General features: G+C 41.6%; 1 protein-coding gene across 22 annotated transcripts in view; it reads left to right on the forward strand.

Moving 5' to 3' along the window:
- NRXN2 (neurexin 2) overlaps positions 1 to 20,366 on the forward strand; it is a 1,320,144-nt gene that overhangs the window by 838,384 nt on the left and 461,394 nt on the right. For 4 of the 22 annotated variants that reach the window (XM_063945233.1, XM_063945235.1, XM_063945234.1 and 1 more), the window contains exon 1: positions 19,298 to 20,271. The exons of the other annotated variants lie outside the window; for them this stretch is intronic. In XM_063945233.1, coding sequence (XP_063801303.1) covers positions 20,001 to 20,271 — 271 coding nt within the window. In that variant the 5' untranslated portion in view covers positions 19,298 to 20,000. Of the gene's footprint in view, positions 1 to 19,297; positions 20,272 to 20,366 lie in introns of those variants that run through there. 22 annotated transcript variants of the gene reach the window in all.

The following is a 20,366-nucleotide window of genomic DNA, read 5'->3' on the forward strand; positions in this document are numbered from 1 at the left end:
AAATGCCCCCACAGTGCCCGATATGCCCCCAATGCCAGATATAGAGATGCCCCCAGTGCCAGATATGCCCACAGGGGCAGATACACATGTCCCCGCAGTGCCATATATGCCCCCAGTGCCAGGTACACATGTCCTCACAGTACCCCCCCCCCCCTTCCCCTGCTGCTTACCGTGCTGCTGCTGTCCTGTGTGTTAGGGGAGGAAAACGCAGCATGCACCTCTCCTGCCCCTCAGTCTCCAGTGGCGGTGTGGGTGTCTACCTTCAATTAAGTGCCGATCTGTGAGCCAATCAAAGCTTGTGGTCCGGCAGCCAATCAGGAGCCTTGGCTGCCGGTCCGCGAGCTCTGATTGGCTCACGGGCCGGTGCCGAATTGAAGGTAGACACTGAGGGGCAGGAGAGGTGCACACTGCGCTCTCCTCTCCTCAAGCTGCAGCGGCGCGGTGAGCAGCAGCGGAGGGAGGGAGAGGTGGCCCGGTGGTGGTGGGTATGGCGTTCCCATGGCTAAATTCTTAAGGGTACGCCGTACCCACCCATACCTGCCCACTTGCACCACTGCAGACACATCAGCTATAGCTGTATGCTGGGAGCAGAGTAGACAGAGACACCGGGAGCAGCAGGCAGCAGATACAGAGCCGCCACTGCACAACACTCCAGGCCAGAGCTGCCACTTGCTGAGCCCCCGCACTGTTCATAAGCACCAGCCAATTGGCAGTAGATTGCTTCGACCTGGAGAGAGGCAGGTATTGGTGTGGGGAATGGAGTGGAAGAGACAGAGACATCGGTAGAAGGGTACAGCAGACACATAGCCGTCGTTACAAGATGATCAGTCAGCAGTGCCGGCTGTGACCAGGAGGTGCTCTTGGGCAGCAGAAACTGCGGGTGAGACAGACAAGTTAGTGATGTCTCACTCAGCGCAGTGGCAGACAGATGGCACTCTTAGAGCTTGGCACTGAACGCGGCTGCATAATTTGCGTTACTGGCCGGCCCTGTATGGGGGAAATGGAGACATACAGTGTACACTGGTGACTGAGGGAGACAGACAGACCTACAATGCAAAGTAAAGGAAGCAGGGCAGGGGCAGAAGTGTCCAGACAGGAACTGAGCACAGAGGGGAGGAGGAGCACAGGTCATCCAGGTGTAATCAGAGTCTTAGCAACATGGCTAGCTGTGAGTTCCAACTCTTTAATACAGCAAAACATCTTCATTCTCTACAGTCCTGACATCCTGGAGGTGGGGATAATGATCATGTGCACAATACATTACTGTGCTGGCGCCTGCCCCAACTCCACATCAGCGCTGGTGGCTCCGCCCACTTGAAGGCAGCAGTGTGTTAACCAGTTTCCTACAGTGATCACCCTGGCCCCAACAACCTGTGCCCGCCAACACAGCAGCCTTACAGCGAGCGGTCCTGCTAAGTCTCACTGGAGGAGCCCTTCCTCAGCCAGCATAATGGTTGGATAGTAGTTGGGCGGCTCTGAGTGCAGCAGTGGTACTTTAGCTGACTGCCCGCTGATTCTTTGCTCCTCCAGTGTTGGCGCCTCTCATGTTTGGGGGGAGCAACTGGCCCCCTAATTTTGACGCCCCTGATAATGCATATTTCTATGGGTCGAAGACTGTGGCTGTAAAGGGTCTGTGGATGTGGCAGTGGGCATGCATTCGTGACTAAAGTGAAATAAGGGAGGGGTGTGGGCATGTAGTCACATATTTGGACTAAAACGGTTGATGAAAAGTCACAAACGTTTCTGCCTGGAGGGTTTTATGTTACAAATGCTGTGAATCTGGTATAAGTTGTACATTAATGATTGTGACCGATAGGTTGCATACGATGAAAACATACCCATACCGTATATGCAAACTCATTAAGGGGTCTATTTATTATGCACTGCAGTGGCAGTGCTATTATACTATCCAAGTTGCTGCCAGTTGCAAATACTGGAGCAATTCTACATTCCTCCAGTGTGGAGACAGCTGATGAGATGAATGGAGGACCCAAAGGATTCATTTCCATAACCACAACCACCTTTCCATATGAAGGACTGGTGGGTTTGGTAAGGGAACTGTTGACCTCCTGCAATTAAGTTCCCCAAAATATGTATTTTCAGAGAATGATGAATTTACTGTTGTGTGCGGTGGCATGCCACATCAACACACACAGGTCAGCAGGAGATATCTATGATATGTCACAGATGTGGCTGAACTGTGTGAAAGTCGGGCCCTTTATCTTCACCCATTGACCAGAGTTGCGTTACTTCACTAGCATTTTGTATTCTCCTACATGTCCGTTCTTCTGCCAATTTTCAGTTGGGTTGCTATCGTTTTCTCAGTAGAAACCGCTTACTGTATAGACTGGATCTTTCATGAGCTTCTGTAATACATCCCAGATGTTCGCTGTGGTAGGGGAAAATGTAGTAATAGTTGGAGAGTGATAAAATAGAGAGATGTACTGTAAACTGCTAGTTAGAGCTCTATGCAGCAAGCCATTTTATTTTATTTTTCTTGCTTTACTGTTTTTGAAATGAAGTTTTGAGCTACTCACATACACCCTGCAAGTTTCACTGGATGTTTATTTGTATTCTTCTGTTGTGTGACGTATGAGCTCATAACCTGTTGCAGAATATTTTTTTTTGTGTCCAAACATCAAACATACAGAATAAACTTTACTGTGACTAGTACATGTAAATTTCATAAAATGGAGTATTAGTAAGATGATTCTAAAAGAGATTATGCCAAGACAAAAAAAGGGACTTTGAAGTTACATCTTAGGATGCAGAGCCACCTACTGGCCTTACACAGTATAGCTCCTCAAGTAATTCCTAGCTTGTGGCTATTGTTATAGTCCGGCAGGCGTAAATAATCAGAATTACAGGTTACAATGATGCCATTCTAGCTTTGGTCACTGTTGCGAAGGGGAAATCTGTGACATATAATGAAGGAATTAAGTATTTATTGGGTCTGTTAGCTCAACCCCTTCTCACCTAAATCTGCAAGTGCATGGCCTTTTTAAAGCTGGAAGGTCATACTGAAATCAGGAGGGAAGAGGGTTTCTGTATTGAAGGTCTATGAAAACTCAGCCATGCCTAGAGCTGCTAATTAGGCCTGAGATAACAGTCATAACATCACCTGAAGTTTGCTTGCTGTGTTTGCCAATACTGCATCGGTTTACAGTGTCCAGAACAGAGGCAAAATCTTGTTTGACTCTTTACAATTAAACTATTCCCCTGGTTAATCACCACAACCATGTTACTTTCTAATTATTGTTCATTTACAATTTATTAGAAGAAATACATTTAATCTGTTGTTATGTTCAGTAAGTGAAGCTGACATCAGAGCCACTTTTTGTTGGGAATTCCATGGTTTTACCCTGAAAAGTTACTGTATGTTAATGGAGGTAATTGCTTTCTTCCGGTTGCAACTTGATACCTGCAGTCCTGCACAGTTCAGTACATTCTGTACACTTTTTATATTGATCTGGATTTTTTTTAAATATTTTTATAAGGCCATTTGTAAAGTAAGTAACACATGTAAAATCCCTCAACAATCAAACTTCAACCAAATTTGAATGACTCCCATGCTAGTTTATGCTGTCATTAGCTATCATAAGCCGCCTGCTAGTGCTAAAACTTAGCTTACAGCCTACTATTATCACTAAACTCCCTTCCATCTCAGGCTTTCCTCCTTTTTATACAAGTTAATGATTGTGCACCACAATCTTTTCCAATTTTGTGAAAATCTCTCTCTAGCAATTAAATATTCTGTTCTTAATTAATATTAATTTAAGTGATGTTCACATAACCTCCTCGGGATATACACTTCTTGACCTGCTCTAAAAGGTCTAGTTACTTGGACAGTGAAGTACAGTATGAAGCTTCAGCACACAACCTTTTACAACTAGTACCAGATTGTTAGATTGTTATCTCGCTCTCCAAAGAAGAGCATAGACAAAATCATGTCACATCTAGGCCAATAGAATACAATTGTTTTATACATACAACTTACATAACATATTATTATTGGTAATTAGTTCCAATTTGAATTGCTACAATCATAAAACATGTTGAGGACATGCCTTAAATAGTATGTGTATATATATATATATATATATATATATACACAGCTCCATTGTCTCTGGATTACTCCCCTTTCCTTCCCTCTTTTCACCCCCTTATTGTCTTTATATTGTAAATTTTGACATGTTGATATATTTTGGTTTTGTTCTTTATTTTCTGTCATAAATATCTGTGGTTCATTATTTGTATTTTCGTGACCAATATGGGCTGTGTGTTTTTAAAACTACTAGTAAAAAATTACAAGTTAAAGAAAATATACATACAACTATTGGGTATACAACAAAGTTCCTCACATTTTCTTGAAATTTACATAACATCATAAACAACAACAACAACAACAACAACAACAACAACAGAATACATTAGGTATAAGCATATGGACTTTTTTTTGTAGTTATAGATGAGACTTAGACAACCTAATTGCTGGCTGACTTTTCTGGTTGCTAGCGGACAACATTTCCACTTTATCTATCTACAAGGTTTGATGCATAGTCCCCAAATGTTATCATTTTGTATTTTAAGGCATATATTTTCTTTCCCCATTCTAATAACATGGCTATCTCCAGCACTGTTCCACCCTTCAATGGGTGTAAGATTTCCACATATAATTACTCAATTTATTTGCATGCAAATATATATGTAGAAATCAATGTACAGTATATGTATGTATAGCACCCATACAGTAAATGCTAATTTGTGATGTCATACTATTAGTAATAGGAAAGCCACGTTTACTTAATGACTTAATTACCCATAAATCACCTCTATTGTTGATCACTGAGTGCATGTAGCAATCAGCAGGAGATTGCTTATCAGTACCTTAGAAAGAATCGGCAGGAGATAAATGAAAAATGGACAGTTAGGATAATTAAGCAGATATGGATTATGACTAATGGACATAACAAGCATAGATAGATTAGCCAAGAGTTAAGGGGGGTACTCACGGAGCGATCGCTGCTTAAAATCTAAGCAATCTGACTAGATTGCTTAGATTTTAAGCACGATCGCTCCGTGTGTAGCCCCCTCAGCGATAGCAATGCGCAGCCCCGCGCATCGCTATCGCTGCTGCTAGATTGTCCTGCATGCAGGCCAATCTAGCGGGTCGCTCACTTCACCCGCTGGGTGAAGTGAGCGGCCCCCCCGTCTCCCCCCGCACGCTCAGCACAGATCGCGCTGTGCTGAGCACCGGGAGAGATGTGTGCTGAGCGGTTCGCTCAGCACACATCTCTCTGACATCGGCCAGTGAGTACTGGCCTTAAGACTCAAAACAACATACAGTAATATCCAGGTCAGGAAACTGGAGCCAGCAATCATGAAGCAAAGGGATATATTGCTAAAGCTTCCAAATATGAAAAGTGGTTGTGTTTCCAATAGTAACCAATCAGATTCTGTCTATTTTCTAGGATACAATAGAGAAGTGATAGCTAGAATCTGATTGCTTTCTAGGGACCACACAACCACTTTTTATTTTAGAAGCTTTAGTAAATCTACCCTAAAAAGTCAAAATGAAAACAGGTGGACAGGCAAGGGGTGGACAGCATCGAGGGTAAATTAAAATACAAACAGGACACAGAGCCATGAATTACACAAAGGAGAAAAGACCTACTGGAGAATCTGAGCAGCTACCTTTCTCCTCTTGTACAGTACATGAAGTATCCCAGGACCTGGATAGCATGGGGAACTTCAGCAGACAAGCAGAATATGACAGGACCAAGACAGAGGGCCTAATTCAGACCTGAACGCTAGGGTGCGTTCTTTGCATCCCTGCGATCAAGTAGTCGCCGCCTACAGGGGAGGGGGAAATCGCTGTGCAGGGGTGCGATCGGATGTGCAGGAGAGCTGTACAAACAGAAGTTTGTGCAGTCTCTGCACAGCCCAGGACTTACTCTTCCAGTGCGATGATCGGGGCCGGAGCTGAAGTCAGAAACCCTCCCTTCAAATGCCTGGTCCCTCCTGCGTTTCTCTGGACACTCCTTAAAAACAGTCAGTTGCCACCCACAAATGGCCTCTTCCTGTCAGTCACCTTGCGATCGCCCGTGCGATCGCTTTTCTTCGCACATCCCGTCGCTGCCTGTCGATCCCCGTCGCTGCGGACCAACGCTCCTGCGCATTGTGGGGAACACGCATGCGCATTTCAGACCTGATCGCAGGCTGTACGAATACGCAGCCTAGCGATCAGGGCCAGTATTTACTAAGAATCCGAGTTTGTCCGATTTGTGTTTTTTTTTCTAAGTCCCAATCCGGGAATTCACTAAGCACAAATCTCGGCAGTGTTTGGACTATTCGTAATGGTTTGAATGACAACGTTCACAAATACGAATGAATAGACCATCGGTCAAACGCGGCTATTATTACATAGAATACGGGAATTCACTATTCATTCGTATTTGGGTGTTAGTCTCTGAGTGCTCAAATGTGGTCGTATTTTTTTGCGATTCGTTAAAAAAAGCGGCAAAAAAATAGACCTGCTTTTTTCAGTCGTGTTTACATGTGTTGCAAATAAAAAAATCACTCACACCTGAATTAGGATGCCTATAAAAGGATGTTAGGCTAATTTCAATACACCTACACTCAGAAATGTCAGCAGGACTGTGGGCCAGTGATCTTTTGTGTGCTGCGGGATTCCTCAGACTCAGACATCAGCCTGTAAGTACCCAGGGCCAAGAAACTGAACATGGTCAGTAGGTTGTGCAGGTTCCGCGGAGGCTGCGCAGGCCTCGTTTTTTTAGGGGGCGTTTAAACTTGAACGCATTGTCCGATGATAAGGTCATACAGATGTTCCGTCTAAATCGTAACAACATTTTCCGTCTGTATGACCTTGTTAAACTGGGTCTAGACCCTGGGACAGCATGCTCTCGCTGTGCACAAACTCCTGGCTGTGTTGCACTTTCTGGCTACTGGCAGCTTTCAGGCTGTGTCTGGGGATGTCATAGGAATCTCACAGCCCTCATTTTCCAAAATCTTAACACAGGTGATGTATACCTAACGACCTCTTCTGTTTTGTGTTTGTTTTAATTTCTCGGTGGCCAGTTCTGTCCTAAAATCTCATGTTTATTGTTCTTTAAAATATACACACAGGTGTTGGCTGTTTTGCAGCCCCACATCGAGGCCTCAATCTGCTTCCCTACCCATGAGTCTCAGTGGCATGCCGTCAGGGTAGATTTCTATGAGCTGGCTGGCATGCCCAATGTGCTTGGAGCCATAGATTGCACACACATTCAGCTGAGACCACCTAGGGGCAGGCAGCACATATATACAAATCGCCATTTCGAACACTCCACAAATGTGCAGGTGGTTTGTGATGCAAATCTCAAAATAATGAGTGTTGTTGCTGGTTACCCTGGGGGCTGCCATGACTCCTTCATCCTCAGTCAGTCATCCCTCTTTGATAAGTTTGAGGACGGACAAATGCCAGATGGATGGCTGCTGGGTATGTAATTTGATATGTGTAGGCCTGCGTATACTTTGTCCAAATACAGGTGCAGATGTATTTACCTGTAGAAGGCATAAAGAAGTGAGAAACCAGTGATCTGTGCAAGGTGATGAAGGCACCAGCCAATCAGCTCCAATATGTAAATGAACATTTAGGAACAGATTGTCTGCTGCCTTTATTACCTTGCACATATCACTGGTTTTTCACTTCCTTATGCCTTCTACAGGTTAATACATCTGCCCCACAGTGTGTTACTTATGTGTTGCTGTATCTTAACATGAATCACGTTACTATATCTGTCTTTTAGGTGATGGAGGATATGGCTGTTTCTCTTGGCTTCTAACTCCATTGTCCCGACCTGATACCCCTGCTGAACACAATTACAATCATGCACATAAGTCCACGCAGAATGTGATGTTTTGGTGTGCTGAAATCTAGGTTTCGGTGTCTGGATAAGTCTGGTGGCCTTTTGTTGTATAGTCCCTCCAAGGTGACTCAAATTGTGTTCTGCTGCTGCTTTCTTCATAACATGTGTTTGCAACAACATCTGCCACATGTTGAGGAGGAGGAAGAAAGCAGCCAGCAAGCAGAGGAATTAGAGACATCTGGTGATACTTGGAGTACAGATGTAGGGAGGCAGGTTAGGCAAGAGATCATCAATCGCTATTTCTAAGGTAAGTTTGGTTTGCTTATTTCATTTGTTGTGTAATCATAAATAGATGTTTTGTCTTTTTTTTAACACAACCATTACTCAGAATGTGTCTGTCTCCTTGACACATACAAACATACCCTCGCTTTATGAAAAACAAATGTTGCATGTGTATTGTGTGTATTTTTATACTCAAAACAACAGATTATGAGTGGCATGCATTAAGTCTGGATAAGTTATCGTAAACTTGCAGTGCTAATTTCTTACAAGCCCACATAATCCATTTAGTATTTCACTTTATCATTGTGTGTAACGTCCTAATGCACAGGTTCACAAACTCGGCCCTCAGGACCACACACAGTGCATGTTTTTCACGTAACCCAGTAGAAGCACAGGTGTATGAATTACTCACAGACATATGTTAAAAGGTTCACAGGTGGAGCTAATTATGTCACTTGTGATTCTGTGAGGAGACCTGCAAAACATGCACTGTGTGGGTTCCTGAGGGCCGAGTTTGAGAACCTGTGTTCCCAAAAAACACTCCTCAACAAATAATATGTTAGCCTTGAGGAATACATGTGTCCCTATGTGTGATGCACCATCATATTTAAGACACACAAACTTACTGTAATCAGGAATAATTTATTTCCTAATGTTTGATGCTGTAAACTTGATGATGTGTAAGGAAATACAGTTTGCCACATATATACATTATTATACACATTCTTTGATTTTTGTTTTAAAGTACATATTTGTTTGTTTCAGCATCATGTGTAAAAACATTCTTACTAATTTTTAACACACACAAACATGTCCCAACAATACTGACATTCATTTTGTCAATGTTTTTTAAACAAAACAAAGCCAACATATTAAAAGCTTTTTACGCAACTCAATTGTGTTCTTCTTCTAATGTTGTATAGAGAAGAAAGCTAAAATATGTATCAATAACATTGTAATTTGGATTGTCTGCAGGAAAAGAGAATGATTGGAATCTAGAAAGAGTAATGATTAGAAAAAAAATCATGTGGTCAGTTTACTTCCTGCTAAAGACATTCTGCCTGGCTGGCAATTATTGTGTCTGCAGGAAAAGAGAATGATTGGAATCTAGAAAGAGTAATGATTAGAAAAAAATCAAGTGGTCAGTTTACTTCCTGCTAACATGTATGTGTGGCTCCATCAACATTTCCCTCCTCCAATACCAAAAAAAATGGTAAAGAAGAAATGTGCGTACAATTTTTATGTTGTTGTTGTTTGTACCACTTATAATTAATGATGTTGTAAAAATTGTCAAGGAGCTAAGTGTTATATATTTTTTTTGCAAAAAAAACACTAACTATTTTGAGTTACTTATCACAAATGTCTAACTTGTTTTTTTTTACTTTTTTTTTGTGGCTGCTTGTCCTGCCCTTTGCCTTTAGCACTGTCATGTTGTCGTGCTCTGGTGGAGCGTCTTGGTGGTGATGAGACTGGCGTGATATTTGGAGTAGTCGTACCAGAACTGCTGCTTGTTTGCTATTGGTGCATGCATCTGAGTGTTTCATTCAGGTTAGTGAGGGTGGCATTGAGTTCACGTGTAGCAGCATTTTGATTGTCTACTATTCGGAATAAACTTTCATTAATCTTTTGATTGTTTTGAAAAATGTTCATATAACTTTGCTGTTGTCTGTGCTGTTCTTCCATTAGTCTGTGCTGTTCTTCCATTAGTCTGTGCTGTTCTTCCATTAGTCTGTGCTGTTCTTCCATTATGTGCTGTAAGTTGCCCATGACCTGTGTAATGTCTGTACGCATGAGTTCCATGGTATTGCCTATTCTGGTTGTTTGTTCATTTAGTCTACTCAGATTTCTTGATATTCTTCTGAGGTGAGATTGTAGGCTTGCAAACATTTGTGTCTGCTTACGCAGGCAATCTTCATTAGTGGCCTGCTGTCTAGCCCAAATGGACCAAAACACCTGATCTGGGCCTTGTGTTCCTGGTGTTGTTGGGCTGTGTTGTGGTGGTGGTGTGCTTTGCTGTGGTGGTGTACTCACAGGTGCTGGGGGGCTCATTCCTTGCCTTAATGGCTGCATTTCTAAGATGTTTGTCTCCTCCATGTGACTGTGTTGCTGTTGTTGCGGAGGGATGCTGTTCCCAGGACTAGAAGCTGAAATGTTAAACAAATCTCCATTAGCTATCCATATGTTTGAGAAATGTAAACAAATCACTACACATGGAACACATGTCATTCACTGTTGCTTTCAACTATTCTGCCTAGCAACATCATCACTCATAGCTTAAATACATACATATGCCTGCTTGTCGCAAATGTGTCTGGTTACTTAATTGTGAAAGCAAACACTTTAGTTTTATTGTAGCTCACACATACTCCACCATAAAAACACATTGGAATACATAATGTGTTACCTTATAGCTTTGTTAAAACAAACATAGTAATGTTTTTATATGTATTTTGCAATGTTACCTCAAACACACATGTGAAATTTGGAAAAACAACCTTACTTTTTGCAATTTAAAAAAACATGCTTTTTTGTTGCAGCATCTTACACACAATGTCATACTGTATGGCTCAAGTGGACATACATATCTTTACTGGATGTGGACAAGGCAATTTAGCTTGGATTCCATTTCAGCTTTTACTTACTGCGGTAACTATTTTAGTTTTTGATGTGTTTTGACTTAATGTGGTTATGAAATATTTTGATTACGTTCTGAAATTGTACTCATTTATTTCAGTTTGATACTCACAATCAAGATGAGGGGAGTGTGGATGACGTCTTGGAGGTGTGTCCAAAATTTGGAGTGGGGGACAGAACATACGGACGATAATCTTCGTGGCGGGGTAGCCTGCTGTGTTTGGGCCGGAACATACGACCTTGCTTTCTTTTCGGCCACAGGCTTTTTGTGGTGATGTTTTACAGAAGTGCCACTTCTGCTGCTCCATACTTCTTTTGATGGACCTTTTAATGAAAGTGCAATTTTGTTATGGCCATTCCTTTACAAACATACCCTATACTACAATGGACACTTTACCTGCTTCCGCAGCGTCATCATCATCAGATGTGATAGGAGTTACTGGACGACGAGTAGTACTGCTTTTTTCAAACACTGTATAAAATAAAAAAATACAAAATTTTCATGCTATTGTGTATACATCCACCCATTATGCTTATAAACTTTTTTTTAAAGAAATGCTTGGTTTTTATTTTAAAAAAACATAAGGACCGCAAAAACAAAAATAAAAAAACAAAAATAAAAAAACATTGTCCAATACACTTATGCACTATGGCAACATCAACACAGGAAAACATGTACAGGACACTGACATAGGCCACAAGTTAAATAAAAAAATAAAAAAACAAAAACACACACATCTTCATTTTGTATTGAAAGGATAAATATTACAGATGCAATATATAAATTGCTCTGTGATGTGGCACTCCAAAGACACATTACCACTATATGAGCCAAAACAAAATGTAGCAATTTTTAAAAAAAATACACTGCAGTGTGGTGTCACGGTACAAATACAAGCAAAAAATTATCTAAGAAATAGTGTTATTTTAATTACATAATTAACATTTTCTAATAATGACATTACACATGTAAGTGGTTTCCAAACCACTTTCCACTACTCCAGCCTCTAACATGACAACCACTGTTTTTAAAACATTGCACATGGATCACTTAAATATAAAACATAGTCACAATTTTTTTTTAAAAAACGCCCAAAAGGAAAACATTATTGCAGGACAATTCAGAGACACACCAAGTCCAAACTACACATGCAAAATATATGTCAGAAAAACACATGACATACAATAAAGTAAGATGTTACATTGGCTTTTGTATAAAACATTACCCAAAACAATGTATTTGCTGACACACACTTGAAGATGGGAGTAATATGCAACATCACATGACACACATTTAAAAAACAAAACAAAAAAAAAACACCATAGAATGTAAATGCAAATACACATGCTCACCATTCTACCTGGGCCTATCTGAATCCCGGACATGGGTTGCAGAGACAACTTCAGGAGGTATTACACTCCGCATGGGCTCCTCATACTCCAGATATCTTGCAATATAGGGCTGCCCACCACCGGTTTTCCGAGCCAACTTGGCCTCCTTGGCCATTTTGGACTTGACACGTCGCTTTATGTTATAGTACCGTTTGCAGCACGTGTCCTCCGTCCGCTTGACCACCCCCTCACTATTGACAGCAGCAACTACTTTCGCCCACAACACCGTCTTCCTCCGTGTTGGCACCTTGGCGGACTCAGGGCCAAATAGCTGCCTCTGATACTTCATCAGCTCACGCACCAATGCCACATTTTCAGCAAAACGAAACTTTACATTCCGCCCAGTCTTAGTAGTGGTGCGTGGCTGCGGAGCACTCTGACTGTAACTATCACTTGAGGCTGCTGCAGCAACCTCACCCACCTCCTCCACCTCACTAACCTCACTAACACTCACCTCCTCCACCAGACCGGCCTCCTCCCCCTCACTCACACCCTCCACCTCACCCACCTCTGAGTCACACATAATTGTGTGTCTAAACAGTTAACACAGAAAAAAAAAATAGACAAACAACACACTCCTCCACTACCACTACACAACTCACACACTCACACACACACACACACACACACACACACACACACACACACACACACACACACACTGACAAGGGACTATAAAGAAAAATAACTTGGACTAAAAATGAGACAAAACCACAAAATACAAGACAACAAGAATGACAAGACGACTTTCAAACACAGTACCACACTCAGAAATCGCTACCAACACTCCTCACCAATCCACAAATTCACCTACCTCCACAGCACAACCTCCCTCCTCCTCACCACTTACTAAACCCACGAGGTGCGGACTGTTTGGGGAGTATTTATATGGTTGCGCACAGACACTCCTACCATCTGAAACACAACCAATCACGAACGGGGATGAAAATCGAAACTGAAAGTGAAAATGCGGCCGCGGGAAGAAAAAAAACCCTGCCGTGTTTAACTTAGGAAAAAAAACAGCAAATACAACAAAAACACGTACGCAAACGACAATGACGGCCGTAAATGTGTAAAAAAAAATGACTGCCATCGACATCGGAAAACACGACAACCATAAAGTCGACTGCTTCGTAACTTTGCGTATATGGATTCAAAAAGTTGCACGAAAATGCACCCGATACTAAACGAGTTTAAACACTACACAAACCGACTCAAACACGAATATTAGTAAATATTTCCCCAGGTCTGAATTAGGCCCAGAGAGACAAGCGAGGGGAGCAACAATAACTGATTAATTCAATCACAGGCTAAAGAATGAGTTACTAATACAAGACACAGAAGACATAATACACAAAATACTGCAGCAGCCTACTATGTACATATAACATTATATACTCAAAGGTTGCTTGCAACTCACTATGGATGGGTTAGTTCAGGGGCGGATTTAGGGGTGAGTGAGCCCCTAGGCACAACAGTAACGGCCGCCCCCCTAACCCCCAGCCTAATTTTATTATTTTCATTGACTATAAGCTCTCGTCTGATGATTTAATAGAATAATAAAAAAGCCACTATGACATTTTTTTATTTGTAATTACTGTATGTACAGTATACATATTTACTAAGCAGGACAGCCCATAGGGGCAGTATGTGCATATCTTACCCAGTTACACTCCAGTCAAGATGGCATATGGTACAGTACAGTGGAAATAGTTTGCAGTTGCTGGTACTTTTCAGGCTTACAGTACCAACACAAGTATCCAAGTGCTGCCCCCCAACAAGTGCTACCCCTAGGCATGTGCCTAATTGAAAAGTCATCAGTGGGTTTTTTAGGGTATAGAAGACAGAAAACAGAGATATTACATACAACAAGAAAAGATGGACATACAAAAGGAATAGGCACTGAACGACACTAGGGTCATTCAATTACTAAAGGGTCCGTCCATGAAACTAGCCTACACAGATTGGATCTTCTCAAAAACTCCCAAACCTAACAATAGTCGACAAATACATAACTCTGCATGTTATGCTACATTGTGTTTATGTTTTAGAGTATATCTTTGATAGGGGAATTTCTGTTTAACAGTTTTAAAAATGCAAGGAAATGTATCAACAGCAGCAGCAGCAGCAAGGGGTTGTGATAGAGACATAATAGAGAGTGATGGGAAAGGCAATGAGTGAGAGAGTTATTTGGATGGAATAAGGGGAAAGCAAAGACACAACTGATAAAAGGTTATACTCATCAAAGGTTCATATTTACTACTCCAGAGGCAAAGGCATGCATTAACCTATTCGGCATATTTTCAAAGCAGAAAAATACTTTAGATGGGATGAATAAGCATGTGAAATACCAATTTAAAAAAAATCTATTATATCACCCACTGATACAAACATATGATTTACTTGGCAAAAATTCTAAATAAAAAGTGCCTCAATTTTAAAAAATTGCAAAAACAAAAAATTACGTTTTTTTTAATCAGTTCATAAACATGAAAAGAAATAGATACAGATCTGGGATTCCAAATCAAATGTAGCATTATTTATGTGTATATTTCTTTATACACACAACGCGAATAGTGTAAAATGCAATGTGTACTGTCAAGCCTATTTTTGTTATTTATCGTGAGATAAGATGTACAAAAGCTTTCATGGAAAGATTACCTGTAAAAGATCCAGACAGTGATTGCATATGTGGCTATAGGTATGAATCACAAGGCAGAAGCATATACAGTATTGGTCTGATTATACACTTATACTTCAGTGATCAATGATTTATTGAATCCGTTCTCAGCACTTTTGTGTGGAATTTATCACGTACTCTCTAAATGAAATGATGAAGAAAACTACTATGTTCTATACAGAAGTGTCCGCCTTGACTTTGTTGATACTGTATTTACTTTTTAATAATTATTTGTTAAGTACTGCTTGTTTTGATTTGTGTGATAAATGTAAATCTTATTAGTTTTATTGAAACTGCTACATTTATGTTAATATTTATTAAAGTATGTATTAAAGGACCCATTTACCATTGCTGCAACACAGAAAATATCACAAATATCTCATGAGCACACCACAGTCCTGATGTGTAACGCCATCTTCAGATGGCAATCAGGGTCGGTTTGTGCAGAGGGATCCATTCAGATCCTCCACCTCCTCCGGCCATAGTTGTGTGAATGCCTGACCTATGCTCGATCTTATAAACTTTCACTGCTACTGTTAGTGGTTAAAATGGCAGTGTTAGGGCTTTTTGCGGGACAGCTGCTTTTCTGAAAAGCTGGCCCGGCAATGGAGCAATACTGAATCTGTAGTAGATTGGTGTCTGCCACAAAAACTCATGGTGAGTTAGATACCTAATCTCTGTGGGTCCTTTGCTAATATTAATGAAGAGGCCCCTTTGAGAGAATAAAGTGTATCAAAGTGAAGCCATTTTCAGGTGTCTAGTGCCCGTGTTTGCATGAAATACACCAACAGAGAGATTTTGCAACCCTTCAACAGAGATACTTATCAAACCTTCTAAAAGAGTGGAAAAGTAGACACTTGGAAAAGTTTCCCATAGTAACCAATCAGCTTCTACCTATCACTTTATAGAATGTACTTGATAAGTGCTAGCTAGAAGCTAATTGGTTTCTATGGCCATCGTCACCTCACCACACTTTCTTAGATGTGATACATTTCCCTTAATAAGTGATACTGATGAGTTGCTCATTACCAGTAGTTAAGCAAATCTCCCAATTGCTCTACTGTAGTCTTAATTTTGGAGTACTTTGCTGCCACTCCACCTGTCAGAACATCGAGAGGCCCAAATGTATTAAGTCTTAAAAAGTGATAAAGTGGAGATTGATAAAGTACCAACAAATCAGTTCCTGTCATTTTTCAAACACATCATGTAACATGGCAGTTAGGAAGTTGATTGGCTGGTACTTTATCACTCTCTTTCACTCTCCACTTTTTAAGGCTTAATACATTTGGGCCTAGGTTTGCAATTGCATACCACTCACCTCAGCAAGAAGAATTGCCATAAACCTATTACTGGCCATACAGCAAATTCAGGTAGATGCAGTCAGGATGTTGGCAGTCAGAATTCCGGTGCTGGAATCCCGACACGCAGCCATAATGCTGACACTGAAACTCTTACAGTGGAGGAAAAGCAGACGTTGGAATCCAGACACCCAGTATCCTAATCATAAGTATATTGCCCACTGTTAATGTTAGCACACAGTGGGGTATTTAGGTTCTAGGCCCTCCTGGTGACAGTTAGGGTTAGACTGTAGGGAAAGGAGGGATAGGGTCAGGCTGAGGGGAGGGGGGGAGGGTTAGGCTGAGTGGTGGGAGAGGTTATGGTTAGGCTGCAGAGAGGTGGGGGTTAGGTTTAGGAACCCCCAGGGAGGGTTAGCCCGCCAGGGAGGGGGGGGGGGGAAGGGTTAGGGCGTTATTGGGGCAGGATACGTATACCTATACCCTGTGAGAATTCTTTCCTTTGATCGCCAACATTCTGACCACTGGTAAAGGTTGTTTTATTTTGGGTGGGCAGGTTGTTTGGGGATGAGCTATTGCTTCAAAAGCTCTCTGTCATTGTGATGTGACAATGCCACCATTTTATCACAACTCCATCTCTTTTACAGAGATGTTTTCAGTCCTGAAATATTAATGTTTGAATGTGCAAGTTAAGTCTTCTTGGATATTGTACTAATTGAGTAAAGCTAGTTTAAATTAAAGGCATGGCTAGGTGCAGGACAGCATGGTACATATGCTATAAGTCAGACTGTTGACTGCACTCCTATGTGTATACAAGGGGTCATTCCGATCCCCTTCGCACGCAGCGGTTCTTCGCTGCGGTGCAAACAGGTGGGGACTGCAACTGTGCGGCAGCCGCAATGCGCACGCGTGTCGTTGCCTGGCTACGGTCATCGCCGGGCAGTGACGCCGCCTGTGGGAAAAGTGATCGTAGTGGCAATCGCGTGAAGACGGACAGGCGAGAGGCGTTCCGGGGCGGTTACTCACCGTTTTCCAGGCATAGTGAGGCGAACGCAGGTGGAACCAGGCGTTTAGAGGGCGGATGTCTGACATCAATGTCAGGACCTTCGTCGCTGGATCCGTCGCACAGGGTAAGTAACTAATACCCTGGTCTTGTTTTGCAGGAAACTTTTTTAGCATAGCAGGGCTGCACAAGCAATCGCAGCCCTGCTATGCTAAAATACACTCCCCTATAGGCGGCATCAAGTTGATTGCACGAGCAACAAAAAGTTGCCACGTGCGATCAACTCGGAATAACCACCCCAGTGTGCTTGGATGCAGTAGTTGTGCAATGTGGGCCATGCATCTAGAACCAGATAATACAGCTTGTGCTCTTTTCCATCAGTGAGAATAAGCTAGTTATGTACAGTGGCTATTGTTCAGTGGTAAGGAGTTGTGCTTATTTATTTTGTGTTTTTACATTTTCACCTTTGTAGTATTATGTTTTCATAACATTCCATAAGATCATCTCCCTGACTCTGTTTTAATAATGATAAAAAGAAACTTTAAGAACAAATATTAATGTTGATTTCATAAAGTAAAAAAGTATAGACATAATATAACTCTCATCAGATTTATTTTTTAAAATTCATTTATTCTGTTTTGTCTCGGTTTACACTGACAACGTGTTGTTTTCTCCACCTTCTCATAATTCCTTCCTCTCTCTACACATTGCCATTTCAGCTTTTCCAGTCTAGTAGTTGTCATCTTACCTCTGTCATTGATCGTTTTCTTCAGTATTCACATCTTTTGTAACTTTTACTTTTAATGTTCCCTGCTTTCAATATCCATTTTCCTATTAGAGGTTTGGTTCTCCATCTGATCCCTTGTACACCACACTTTACATTTTACATTTAACACCCTGTTACCTGCTTGCTATTGTTTGTCATTCTAGTATCATTTTGCTTTATTTATATATTTTTTTTACTTTGTTTAGTTTTTCTTTTTTTCTCCAGCATCCATCTTATACCTATATTACTGAAAGGGTGGATCTATAGAATGGCTGCGTAGAACAAAGCTATTTCTTTGTGCTTGATTAAGGGGGGTATTGGTGCGGAGGATCGCAGGTTGTTAACTCCCCTTCCTCTCCTAACAAAAAATAACATTGAATTATTCAGCATCTCCCAAGTGAGAAAGGGATGTGTTGGAATCAGATAATGAATTTAGCACTCTCCCTTATTATCAGTCTCTGGAGGTATCTCTCTCTCCCTCTCTCTCTCTCTCTCTCTCTCTCTCTCTCTCTCTCTCTCTCTCTCTCTCTCTCTCTCTCTCTCTCTCCCCATCATATACATTCAATGTTTGCAGCTTCTGGCTGAATGGCTTAATTTGAGCGTTGTCATTTTACCCATCTAATTAACCTTTGCACTTCAAGCTTCCTAGTCAGTTTCTCTTCTGGTACACTAAATAACCTCAACTTTTTTAACATATGTGTGTCTTGTAATAGCAACTTCCTTTTCCATCATATTACGTATTAGTTTTTCTTTCTTTTTATTAATAAATGCTCTGTACTTTAGTCTTATCTGATTTTCGTCTGCTTTCCGTCACTCCGTACTGTATGTTATATATTCATCTGGTGCTCATTCTTACCTTATCATCAGATAGTCTATAGCCATTGTTCTGTGCTCTCCATTACAATGTTATATACATTACTTTTACTCTCCAACTCTCTGGCTCTATCCTCAGCCTCTCATCATCTTCCTCTTGCTCAGTGCTGCATCCTCCACCTGTTCTCCCTCCCTTCTTCATTCCCATCTCACCTCCTCTTCCCATTCTCTGCAAATCTCTCAGCTACCTTCTATTTCCTTTTCCTTCTCTCCTTCCTCTTGTTCTTCTACCACTCTATTTGGGTTAGTGTATTTTCACGTCTGCCCTGTGACTCCCCCTCTGTCATTTTCACAGGATTTGTCTAATATCCACCTTTCTCTGCCTACCTTTCCCAGTCATCATCTGCTTTACACTGTCTCTCTTTATATTCACCTGTCATTTTCTATGTCTCAGACCATACTATATTTGATTCCTTCTTTTCCCCCTGTATCTCTCTCTCTCTTTCTCTCTCTCTCCCCCCACCTTCTCTCTTTCTCCTCATCTCTCCCACCCTCCCCCTCTTTCCTCCCTCCCTCCTTCCTCTTTCTCTCTGCAGCACACACAGGCAGATCTCTCTCTTTCCACTGCTGTTGATTATTCTTATCTCGTTTTTTTTTATAATCCTTTTTTTGTTTTTTATTTTTGGAAAAAGAAAAAACCTGTAAGGGTTGGATAGGATGTATTTTTTGGCTGAGGGTGAAGAATGTTAGCAGACCATCTCTCAAGACACAGGAGCATCTAAAACGGAACATTTGTGTGGTGAATCTGTTTTTTCACTATGCCACAATCCTCCTTTCCTCCTCCATTTCTCTCTTTCGCTGTCCATGATGTTGAATTTTCTACAGCTTTACCGGATGAGATTTATCCACAGTGAACGTTCTCTGAAATACAGCAAGGCACTCATTTAATCCCTTGCTTTGACATTTTTTGGTGATTTCAGTTGACAGTAAAAGAAGGGCTGAATTTTTCGTAGGGGACCTTTTGGGGGGGAAATCCCCCAAATATAGAGCTTCTTCTTTTTTCAACTAAAATCTTTTTAAGGGTTCTTTTTTTCTGCTTCTGCATCTTTTTGAGTCTGATTTTCTTGGGGATCAATGGATGCTGGAGGAGGCTGAAACCCACAAATGTAATACCCTTCATCTGCTTCCCAGACAGAAGAATTCTACCTTCCCACTTGGGCATCAAAAAGGGAGATAGTCTGAGACGAGCAATGGGGGTCAGCATGACATGCTGATTTGGGAAAGGAGAGGCTTGTGCTTGCCCTTTCCCCTGGCCCCCAGTGGAGCATTGGATAGCCCCCTGGGGGTCATGGCCAGTCTCGGCCACTGGGTTCGGACCCTTTTGCTCCTTGGCCTTCTGACACTAGCCAGGGTCTCGGAAACAGCGAGGGTATCATCAAGCCTCAGTACCACTCACCATGTGCACCATTTCCATAACAAGCATGGAACAGTCCCCATTGCTATTAACAGGACCCCATTCTTAACAAGAGGGGGACATGGTGAGTATAATATGTTGACCAATCAGTAAGAAATCTGTAATATCCAAATAATAGCAAACAGGACAATGATGAAACCTACATCTTGCTTGTTTTGC

This window comes from Pseudophryne corroboree, chromosome 11 (genome assembly GCF_028390025.1).
Source record: "Pseudophryne corroboree isolate aPseCor3 chromosome 11, aPseCor3.hap2, whole genome shotgun sequence".
NCBI lineage: Eukaryota > Metazoa > Chordata > Amphibia > Anura > Myobatrachidae > Pseudophryne > Pseudophryne corroboree.